The 12,013-nt window shown below is 40.7% G+C and overlaps 1 protein-coding gene and 1 long non-coding RNA gene across 31 annotated transcripts in view; one reads left to right on the top strand and one right to left on the bottom strand.

Moving 5' to 3' along the window:
* MAJIN (membrane anchored junction protein) overlaps positions 1–12,013 on the top strand; it is a 180,150-nt gene that overhangs the window by 164,324 nt on the left and 3,813 nt on the right. For 25 of the 30 annotated variants that reach the window (XM_083624749.1, XM_083624727.1, XM_083624750.1 and 22 more), the window contains 6 exons: positions 1,021–1,066; positions 1,892–1,967; positions 5,327–5,452; positions 5,903–5,934; positions 7,671–7,780; positions 9,748–9,856. In XM_083624749.1, the coding sequence (XP_083480875.1) occupies positions 1,021–1,066; positions 1,892–1,967; positions 5,327–5,452; positions 5,903–5,934; positions 7,671–7,780; positions 9,748–9,856 (499 nt within the window). The remainder of the gene's footprint in view (positions 1–1,020; positions 1,067–1,891; positions 1,968–5,326; positions 5,453–5,902; positions 5,935–7,670; positions 7,781–9,747; positions 9,857–12,013) is intronic. The other 5 variants (XM_083624752.1, XM_083624744.1, XM_083624751.1 and 2 more) reach the window with 1 other exon arrangement.
* LOC310767649 lies at positions 1,465–11,017 on the bottom strand. Its single transcript, XR_014551005.1, has 2 exons — positions 10,531–11,017; positions 1,465–1,726 (listed from the first exon to the last, which is right to left on the bottom strand). It is a non-coding gene; the product is annotated as an uncharacterized lncRNA (long non-coding RNA).

The raw sequence follows: 12,013 nt of genomic DNA, 5'->3' as shown, positions 1-12,013 counted from the left end.
AATGACCCAGAGAATAAGCTATAACTTTATCTCTGAACTCACTTAGGTAAGCCATCTGTCACTCTCATCCCTCTGCATATCTGCAATGTGAAGCTAATAACACTGGTCTGCCTTACAGGCTTGTTGTAAGGATAACTGAGAGAAGTTATGTGAAGCAGAGGCAGAGCTAGCTGCTCTGGCACCCGGAGCGGCGCACATGCTGTGCACCCGAGGGTAGGGCTAGCCACCTGCGAGGGTGGGGCGAGCGTCTCAGGGGGCGGCGCAGCGATGTCACCCCCCCCTCAGGAATGACACCTGGGACGGATCATACCCCCTTCCTCCGCCAGTGATGTGAAGCACACTGAACACCCGGCAAATACTGTAACAAGCTGCTGTTGCTATTATTACTATAACTATACTATAAATATCAGAATGTTCTGGATTGACCCTGGTTCATTTGAACAAAACCATTATTTAAATCAGCCAGAGTTCCCCCCAGTGCAGATATAACAAGAAAATTCTGATCACATCCTTGAAGCCACGTTGGAGGGGAAAGGAGAATATATGAGCAGTTAGATCTTTAGTCTAGGTAAAGGTAAAGGTACCCCTGCCCGTACGGGCCAGTCTTGACAGACTCTAGGGTTGTGCGCTCATCTCACACTAGAGGCCGGGAGCCAGCGCTGTCCGCAGACACTTCCGGGTCACGTGGCCAGCGTGACAAGCTGCATCTGTCAAGCCAGCGCAGCACACGGAAACGCCGTTTACCTTCCTGCTATTAAGTGGTCCCTATTTATCTACTTGCACCCAGGGGTGCTTTCGAACTGCTAGGTGGGCAGGCGCTGGGACCAAGCAACGGGAGCGCACCCCGCCGCGGGGATTTGAACCGCCGACCTGACAATTGGCAAGTCCTAGGCGCTGAGGTTTTACCCACAGCGCCACCCGCGTCCCGATCTTTAGCCTAAACTACAGTAATTGCAATTGTTTTAAATGTCCATTTGCATTTGATTTCTGCAGTTAAATTCTGTTATGTTTGTTTTACAGTGTTAATATTGATTTTCATGAAAGTATTGTCGATGAAGAACTACAGGTAAGATATGAAGCAGATTTATCTCAGAAAGGGTCATGTGATAGATGTGGAATTTAGACTTTGTCCTCTGCTTTGGGAAAACAGAACTCACTTAAAGTTCAAGTTCCATTCAGATAGCTTCGAACCTCACAGTGAATGCTTGTTTGGGAGTTTCCTGTTTGCTGGGAGGAATACTTGCAAAAAACACAGCTTTGTCTTGTGTAAGAGGGAGTAGTACATTTCCTTGTATGGTCCCAATTATGATTTTTCTGTTCTCATGGTATGTTTGTATTGCATGGTACTAAGCTTCATTTCTGACTGGCTTATGGTTCCCTACTGAACTCTTGAAATCCACCACCACCCCTTTTACCTGGAAGTCCTTGTAAAGCCAAGTCTGCAATATGCCAATCCTACAATAATTTCTTTAAATTATTGTATTCTTTTTATTAAGCAGTGTATAATGGGCTCAGTGTGTTACTTATGCAGAATACAGAGATGAAACTGGGAGCATAGAGATGAAACTGGTGCATCAAACTTTTTTTATCCTTTTGCTTGATCAGAAGAAGATGTAATAAAGTCAACTGCAGAGGAACCTGTGGTTGTGCAGATGTTGTTGGACTCCCAGCTTCCATCAGCTTCAGCCAGCATGGGATAATGGGAGTTGTTGTAGTTTAGCAACACCTGGAAGGTTGAGGATAAGTATCAGAAGATCTAGAAGTTAGGTTGATAAAACATAATAACAACCTTATCACAAGAACTCTGGCTAGTCCAGTCTATTACACTGTATTTAATATCATAAATTTGTAAGCACTAATAAAGTATCAGAATTTCCTTCAATTCTTCCAGGATGCTATTCGAGTAATACTTGGAAACCTTAATGATCTATGCCCATTTACTACTGAACACTTGATAATATTTCCATGTATCCTTTTATCAGTGTAAGTTGTCTAAGGAACACGTGTTGACGGTGGGGGTGGTTATAAATCTGTTAATAAAAATAAATACGGTAATCATGAGGCTAATCTAGAAAAGGATTTTACACAACCCGTCTGACATACAGAAGAGTAACACAGAAGAGTCTTACTTCACAAAATCACAAGAGAAACACTTATTGGTGGTAGGCTGCCATTGAATGTGTAGGCAGTGAAATAGACACACATGTGCTTATCAGGGACAGGGATGAAGAAGTGTGCACTAGATACAGTACTTTCTGATGGGGAACAGGGACAAGCAGTTGGAAGCCAGAAAGCATTTGAATTAGAACAATGTGCATTTGTACTAGGACGTGAACGAATGTGTGCACTAATAAGCTGGTAATCAGGCAAATGGGAAACAAGAATAAACAACAACATTAAGAAGCTGAGAAGATATGAATTATCAGCACTAGTGAAATATTAAAGGGGCATCTAATTGGGAAGGCTTGATAATCAAGCGCAAGCTGGTGAGAACTGGAAAAAGGTTAAACTCGTGCAAGCTGGGTATAATTTTGATTGGAAGTAAGAATGCAGCATTTTGAAAAGATAGAAAGCATACTTCTGCTACAATATGAGGTATGCATTTTGAAAATCCTGTTGAATTCCGTAAGTATTTTTGAGCAAATCTCCCAAACATGCAACATCACTTTTCAGTGAAGTGAAAATACTTATGCAAATAATCAGAGAGATTTTTCACATTATTTGCCTATGGTAATTTACTGCAGTAATATGTCAGTTTCCTACATAATATCCAGGTAGTAAATTTCTGTTTATGAAGCAGTCTCCACCCAGCCATCAGTCAGTTGCCTAAAAAATGCCTATTCTCCTTTTTGCCACTCTAAGCTTTCTCCTATCTGTACCAAAGAATGGCATCTTTGCTCAGAATCACCTTTTCACACTCTCTGCTTTGTTGTTTTTCTGTCTCCTGAGACAGACAGATGCCAACTAACTTACAACTTATATAGCCCTTAGATCAAGAATTTGCAACTGGCAGCCCTGGATCAAAAGCAGTTCCCAGAAGTGTTCTATTTGTCCTCCACCTCCTTTTCCAAGCAGAGACAAAAGGAGTGGTGTGGAGACAATAGTGGTTTTAAACATGGGATTTACTGACCTTCAGCTAGTGGTGGTTTAGTGTTTAATACACCAGTCCTCACCCCAGCTTCTTTTCAAAACTTGCTATAAAGTACATAGAGCCTTAGATTATTAAGCTTGATTTCTTAAGTCTGATTTTTTTTAACATTGAAGAATGAGATAAGATATTCATAAGATATGCAGATTCAGTAGACTTATTTTCTTATCCTTAAATTTACCTGTTATCTCTGCTCGAGTGTAGAAAATATTTGGTCTGCAAGTTGTGGTGCTATATCTGTTATCATGCTGCAATACAGTGGTACCTTGGGTTACAAACACCTCGGGTTACAAACACTTCGGGTTACAGACTCCGCTAACCCGGAAGTAGTACCTCGGGTTAAGAACTTTGGTTTTTTTTTTTTTTATAATATTTTTATTTTTTCCATATAAACACAACATACATAAACATACAAAGACAAAAACAAAACAAAAAACATGTACCATTTCATATCCTAATTTCTTATACCTTTCTTCCCCGACTTCCTCATGCCTCCCTTTTCTGTATTCCAAATTCTTATCGATTGCTCAGCAAATCTTCCCTTATTTTAATTTAAATTTAGACTAGTCTTCCTTATTCTCCTTGTCTTAACCATAGCTAATAGTAACCATTTACTTTCCAGTCCAACATCATTCTAACTTTCATTAATTTTGTAATATTTCTTTAAATAGTCTTTGAATTTTTTCCATTCTTCTTGCGCTGCTTCTCTTCCCTGGTTTCGGATTCTGCTCGTCATTTCTGCCAAGCCCATGTAGTCTATCACCTTCATCTGCCATTCTTCCAGTGTGGGCCTCGGGTTAAGAACTTTGGCCCAGGATGAAAACAGAAATCGCGCGCTGGCGGCATGGTGGTAGCGGGAGGCCCCATTAGCTAAAGTGGTACCTCAGGTTAAGAACAGATTCAGGTTAAGAACGGACCTCCAGAATGAAGTAAATTTGTAACCAGAGGTACCACTGTACAGCATTGTATCCATAAAGCTTTTTGTGTAAAGCTCCACGGTGCCTCCAATTCTGCACTCAGATACATTAGTGTTTTCTCTTTTCCCTACTAGCTTCTGCACATAACGCTAAGCCAAAGGGTAGTTCAGCATGGATGAGCAAGTGTACAGGTGTACAGTGAGAAAATCATGGCTGTTTGCTCCTGCCACCACCACGCTATCTAGAGCTAAGCTATTGTTTGGATTAACCTTAGGTCTCAGCCCAGCCTCATAGTTTGTTTCTCTCAAAACAATCCACGTGCAGTAATGACCGCCCCCCGCTTAAAACGGGGGGCGCCCTTTGCGTGGACGCACGCAGCCCCTGGATCTGGAGCGGCTCCATCAGCATAGGCTTGGCTTTGCCTTCCCTCAGGTGGGATACCTGGAGGTCTCCGCCTACCTCAGTCAGTTGTCCAATCCTACCTGGGGGAAGCGTTGCCAAGGAGACCAGGCCAGGTAGGGGAGGGATTACCTGCCCACACAATAGAGGAAGGATCTTACCTGGGAATCCTCACTTGGCTCCATACCAGGGTTCCCTGTTAAAGGGGTTTCTGAAGGGAGGCTTTGACCGTACACCGAACGGTCGTCATTGCTCTCCCCTGTGGTGGCGGCGTAATGGGGGCGGCTATCTCTGCTTGAACATATGTTCTCCAGAGCCAGCCCATCCCCCCCCCACTGGATAACCCTGATGCTCCCTAGGTCCCTGGCTGGGGACTGGGGAGGGAGAATGCCCAATGCCTGAGCCAAGGTCTACCCACATTTGAAATTTAATAAAGTTGTGGCCAATTTAATCCCATAGCACGTTGTCTTGAGTCGTTATTCCACATGACGGGGGGGACCGCTCAGGATCTGGGGACTCCGCCTGTCCACGCAATGTAAAAACAAACATTGGATGCAGTGCATTTGTCTGGAGCAAGACAAACCATGAAACTGGGTTTAGATGTAACCTTAAGCCCAAACCATGGCTTAACTCTGGGTAGTGCAGTGACAGCAGGACCAAGGAAGAGCGAAGTGATGACAATTTTCTCACCACGCACTAGGATGCTTACTTGTTGAGCATGTGGCTATCAGAGGTAGGCAGTAGCATTCCATTCCTGTCTTCCCTGCAGCCAAACTGAACCAGGAATGACACCGTAATTTTTGCAACCTTCCTTTTACTCCAGTGTGCTGCTGAACTGCTGAGCCTTAACTGTACTGATCAGATTTAAACCAATGGGAAAAAGTGTCAGACTTGAGATTCATGCGTGGTGATACGTTTCTTGTTCCTTATCCTTATGTCTGCACTGTCTATGTAGAATTAAATCTCTTGAAGCATGGTGCATTGTGGGGTAAGTTCCGAAGTTCAAGAAGGAATGTTTGACGTCTAAAGATATGTAACCTGACATAATTGCCACAAGAAAAACAAACAATTGATTTTGGCTCCAGGATTTCCCTATTTTCCCATATTGCACAGGTTGGGATAGTTCCTGACCCTCTTGATGTTGCAATTTATAGGCCTATAAAAACTCTTGATTATCCATGGGTCTGCAAAAACAGATCCAAATCTATTGGCTATGGAGTGTTCACTTTCTCTGGGCATGTGTGTATCAGCCACCTTTTTAATGATAGGGTTAAGATGTTTGAGAGGTTTATCTTTCCTTTTCCTGGAAATTTGCTGTTACACTTTTTGCAGATGTGCAGTTCCATGTACTGGAATGTGTTATATTTTAAGTCTGCCAGTAAATAAGTTACCAATTTGGATTGGCCTATCTTTTATGAAGTATGTTGCATATTTTCAGGTAAAGCAGGATGTAGAGAGGCCTGTAACCCTGTGAGTATTTTCTTTGAAGTTTCAGACAATAAGATGAGAAAAAGTAGAGGGGGATTCATTATGACAGAATTAATACTTTTAAGTTTAAAGAAATGGGGTGGGAGAACAGAACTGCTTCAGCATGTGCCTAAACTTGTATTTGTAGCCAGTGCTAGTCCTACTCAGAGTAGATCTATGGAAATAAATAGATATGACAAACATAGTTCCATTAATTTGAATGAGTCTACTCTGCATAGAGGGACGCGGGTGGCGCTGTGGGTTAAACCACAGAGCCTAGGACTTGCTGATCAGAAGGTCGGCGGTTCGAATCCCTGTGACGGGGTGAGGTCCTGTTGCTCGGTCCCTGCTCCTGCCAACCTAGCAGTTTGAAAGCACATCAGGCGCAAGTAGATAAATAGGTACCGCTCTGGCGGGAAGGTAAACGGCGTTTCCGTGCGCTGCTCTGGTTCACCAGAAGCGGCTTAGTCATACTGGCCACATGACCCGGAAGCTGTACACCGGCTCCCTCGGCCAGTAAAGAGAGATGAGCACCGCAACCCCAGAGTCGGCCACGACTGGACCTAATGGTCAGGGGTCCCTTTACCTTTACTCTGCATAGAACTTAGTTGGATATAACTTTCCATTTGCATGATCTATGTGCTTAAAAGAAACCAGATAAAGTAAATTTTGTTGCATATTGGTGCCTTAGGCTGTAATCCTTTATGCTTATCTGAGAGCAAGACCATTGACCTCTATGGCTCCTACTTCTGAATTGACATGCATAGGTTTGCAGTGCTGCTGTGGGTTCTGCAGTTCAGCACCCAATAACTCATAACTCCAGTGACTTCAGTAGACATTGTTCCTTAGACATATGTGAAATTAGTACAGTGGTACAAATGCTTCTGCTTACAAACTCTGCTAACCAGGAAGTAGTACCTCGAGTTGAGAACTTTGACCCAGGATAAGAACGGAAATCACGCGTTGGCGGCACAGCGGCAGCGGGAGGCCCCATTAGCAAAGCTCACCTCAGGTTAAGAATGGTTTTGGGTTAAGAACAGACCTCTGGAACGAATTAAGTTTGTAACCCAAGGTACCACTGTACAGGAAAAGGAGTGATTCTAATGTAATGGCTCCATGTGAGCACTTCTGAAAAACTGTTTCCATGTGACCCTGGGGGTGACCCTATCTAGCATTTCCACAGGGACCCTGAAATTCTAGTGCAGTTGCTTTCATATAGATATGTCACTGGATTATCCAAAATCATGTGGTCAAATCACTGGTGAACACGCCTTCCGCGTGAAACATTGTTATATTGTGGCACTTCCTATGGGATCCACAACAACTGAATTGCACAACAATTGAATTGAGTGCAGTCACACATTTATCTGGGAATATGGCCTACTGAGCACAGTGTGTACTTCAGGGTTGGGGAAACGTTTATTCTATCAAAGTCCACACTGGGGTTGTGGGGAGATGAGGGTGGAGAGAGGCATGTGGCATAGAAGTATTATTATATTTTTACTAAAGGACACATTAATTAATACATAAACAACAATAAAGTGCAAACGTGTTTTCAAATGCATTTTTTTTGCAGTGTTAGCTTTCTTGAGATGCTATTCCTAAGTTTAAACAAAAACAAGCAAATGTGTTTATATTATATGTTAATACGTCTTCTTGCAAGCCTTGTAATAGTGAATAAAATTTATGTTTTTAAATGAATAAATAAATGAATTTGACAATCTGATGCATCCTAAAAGGACAACAGTGGAAGTGACCAAAGAGATAACGTGGACACAGAAAGAACCATTAAGTGGAGGAGACTTGAAGACACAGTAGAAATTTCACATCCACGGATATCCAGGGGCAGGTCAGTGAAGATCTTCCCTCCTAAACCCAGCATGAATTCCTCGTTCTTTCTTTTAAAATGCTTGATGGCACTTCTCAAATGTTGTGCTAAATAGTGTCAGTTATTTGACAACGTTTTTAAAAAGTTGTCATATGATATAGTAAGTACGCACACTTAGAAGCATTTACAATTCAGAGGGAAAGTGTTGCACATAAATATAGATTCATTTGCTCTGGTTCAGAGAGGGATAGGGTATGAGTCTTGCTTCGTTTCCTGGTAAGGTGAAATGGTGATGTCAGTATCTCCTGGTGGCGATTTCACCCGAAAGCTGAATACTCATGTGGTATTTCCAAGCCATAGAAACTGTGAAAATTCAACTTTGCCCTGCTGTGATAAATATCAACAGGTCAACTACAGTATTCAAAAGTGTTACATAATTGCTAAGAGTTATTATGATTACCAGATGAAGAACACATGGAGTATTCACCATGAAACAGATGCTGTATAAACATAGAATTGCCTTGCAAAAACATAGCATACAACCATTCCTAGGAGGAAATGGGTAGGATGGAATTCCACAATAGAGGAGAGGCTTGGATTCCTTGTAAAAAGTACTGTTTGTTAAGTGGCTGTTTTAAGGAAGCACTTCAAAAACTACAATCAATAATTCTTATTTTGTTGCTGCCACAGACCTCAGGCAGTTCACATATGATGCTAAATCAAAATTTAGCACTGCAAAAATGAGCCACAGCAAACCTTGGGCTTGCTAAACCAGTGTGGTGTAGTGGTTAAAGTGTTGGACTAGCACCTAGGAGACCACTCAGCCATGAAGCTCACTGGGTGACCTCAGGCCAGCCACTGCCTCTCAGCCTAACCTACATCACAGGGGTGTGTGGGGAGTGGGGAGAACAATGAACTCCACCTTGAGTTCCTTGGAGTAAATAGTGGGATATAAATGCAATTAAATAATAAAATAAACTTTAAAAATGTTTCCTCCTCCCTTCCCATTTCACACACAAGAGGGGGATCTGTAGCATCTGCCTATATTTTTTAATCCCTGTGGTGTAATTTTGAGAACTCTGGTTAGTCTAAACTCTAGCTAGTTCAAAACAAGCCAGATCAAGCTGTGTTTTTCTTATCCTGGTTTGCTTGCTAACCAGAGTTTAATCTAAAGGAGAGTTCCCCAAGATTGAATGCAATAGGGAACACTTTTCAGATTAAAAGTTTAGGCAGATGGTTCCAGTCTCTTCTTCTGGTGTGTACTAGGATTGCAGAGGACAGCAGGAGCAGTCAAGTCAGAAACTCTCAGAAGTTTATACTGGTAATGCTAAACTGTGTTTTTTTTGGGGGGGGGAACCTTACACCCACCAACATGCCCATTGAGAGCCACTTGCCCTTCAGGGGCATCTGTCAGTGGCTGCATGCTAGTGGTGGGCCATGGGCTGTGTTGATATGAACTGGCCCACACTGTTTACATGCATTGCCTTCCCATCAAAATATTCAGTTTCCCAGCTAAACATATAATAGTAATTTAGTTGAAATATGTAAAATTACATTAAAAATCAAGAAATGCAGCTAATGAAATCAAATAAAGATCAGCAATAAAATGTTAATTCATCACAAATCAGACTGAAACATTGAAAAAATAGAAGTGATTTAAAAAGGGCTCAGCAATAACACCTCTTTTAAAAAACAAATTAAATTTTTGTGTAGCAAAATAATTGCTTTGCAGTGTATGAAACAGATCCACATATATGTTGTACAATAAAACTGCTTTAAAAAATGTTTTTGAAAACAAACAGGTTGGCACTTAGCAGTTCATCTTTATTTAATTATCATACACATGAGGGGGGAAAATATCCTAAAAGTTTTCTTGCTTAATGTTGGCAAAATACTCAATTTATAAAAAGTTGTTCCAAATGGATGTTTAGTCTTTTCTGTTGTTGCAGAATACAAATGAGATACATATTTTATGTTTTACTTTGCAGAAATGTGACTAAAAATACAACCTGTATTCATGACATAGCCAAGCTAGAAGTTGGCTTTGAAAACAAGAGACTTTGGGAAGACACAGTTTATCCAACTCTGGTATCAAATGTATTTTATTTATTTTTTACATTAGTTCTAGATTGAATCACTTGACATGACTTTGTGCAAGAGCATTACCTTCCACCAGAAGCTTTGATAGCAAATATTGCAGCACATCGTTGATTCCAACCATGGTTTTAGCATGGCATCCACGAGGAAGAAAGAAGCCAGGCGGAGTAGCAATGCAGAGATGGGAGATTGTGGGCAGGAAAAGTTAAATACTCTCCTCAAAGTCCACACATCCCAGTTTGAAAATACAAAGCAACTTACACAAATTTGCATGGAAGAGTAGTTAGGTTCTTAATTACATAACACCAAACTTCTAGCTTGAAGGCACAAACGAGTGTGAGCTGGATCAAGTACTAACCCTATGACAAAGAAACTTCACATAACTTGTTTTCCATGCATTTGTAACTGATTGTATTTTTGTGAGGATATGAAATATATTTCCTTCTTCTTCCCCTTTTCTTGTGCTTCCCATCTTTAATGTTATATATATTGATTTGTTAAATTGGTATCCCACCATTCCATCACCAAATTGTGAACAAAATATAAAGTAAGAAGCATAAAAGCAGGGCAACTAAAGCATTTCATTAAAACTACTTTAAGTCAATTGTACCTTTTTTACAATGGCCATAAGTAGCCAGCTTATGGGTGATATGCCTGTCTGAATAAAAACATACTTGTTTTCTGGTGGGAGGTCATCAAAAACAGGGCTAGCTGGGTCTCTCTAAGCAAGGTGTTCCAGAATCTGGGAGCAGCAACCAAGAAAGTCTCTTGATTCCTTGTGCTCCAGATGTTGGCAGCACATGCCCTTACATGACGTTGCTGACCATAAAAACCTTGGCAGGTGTGCGTGGGAGACAACTGTCTTTTAGATAATTGAATCTTAAGTAGTAAAGGACTTCGTAGATCATAACAAGCATGTTGAATTTTGCCCAGAAATGGACCAATAGCCAGTGAAGTTGTTGGGAGTTCCTCTAACTAGCAGTACTCTGATCAATACTGTGGCTGCAGCATTATGGAACAGGCTGAAGTTTCTGAACACAATGGCAGCTCCATTGTAGAGAATGTTACAGTAGTCAAAATTAGATGTAACCCCCCAGGGCATAAGTCTGTGGACAGGGGCACTTTTATTTAAATCTTTATGAAGGGTGCTATGTCCATAGGTGCTCTAGATGATGATACATTAGGCAGAATCCGCGACCAGGGAGAAAAGTCAGCAGAAGAAGATTGGAATAAATTTAAGGACTATTTACAGAAATACTATAAAATTAATGAACTTTGAAAAGATGTTGGTTTGAGTTTTGGTGGTCTCTAGCTGTTATGATAAAGATAATGGGGACTAAGATTGTTTAAGTTATTATTTAAAAAAAAGTTGAATGAAAATAAGGCTTATTTTAAAAGGAATGTTAAGAGATTAGGATTTGCTGAATTAACAGGTTGAACTAGAAAACAAGAAGGGGAGGTATGAGGAAGTCAAAGAAATATGTTATTGAAAGATTGTTATTGAAATTGATTTGTTTTTAATATTTTTCTTTTTCTTTTTCTTTTTGTGTTTATATAAAATTGGAAAATCTAATAAATATTTATATATATAAAAAAGATGATGATACATTATTTAAAGTTGGGGTGTATATTTCCGTGAGTTATTGAGGAATTCAAATTGTATCTTGAGCTGAAAGTTTACAAACAGAAAACAGAAAATCTTGTCCTAGAAGAGCAATGATGCTGGTCTTAGATTAGAATGATTTGAACTTTGAGTCTTAGTATCGACTTTTCAGACTAAACTGATCATAAATTCAGTATAAGCTTCATAGACTACATGTGCCTATGCCCTCTTTTCAATTGCCTCAAACTTATCTTGGTTTATCTCCTATTTTATCACCCTGTTAATCCCACTCTTCCTCTGAGGAACTTTAGGTAGGGTAAATGGGTTTCTTCCCGTTCAGTTTAATCCCTTCCAAATGCTCAAATCCCACACCCGGATAATTACTCTGTCCTTTTATACTTCTGCTTACCTCCGCTCTCAAGATCTTTTGCTGTTTTGTAGCTGTCTTACAGTCATCACTATTTTCTCTTGACTACATATTAATGGCTAGTGCAGTGTAACATAGATAAATCCATAGGGAAAGGCTGTGAAATCTCACCCCAACCTGCAGCCCT

This window comes from Podarcis filfolensis (genome assembly GCF_964270895.1).
Source record: "Podarcis filfolensis genome assembly, chromosome: 7".
Classification (NCBI taxonomy): Eukaryota; Metazoa; Chordata; class Lepidosauria; order Squamata; family Lacertidae; genus Podarcis; species Podarcis filfolensis.
The sequence above is the reverse complement of the archived record's forward strand: the minus strand, read 5'-3'. Positions and strand labels throughout refer to the sequence as shown.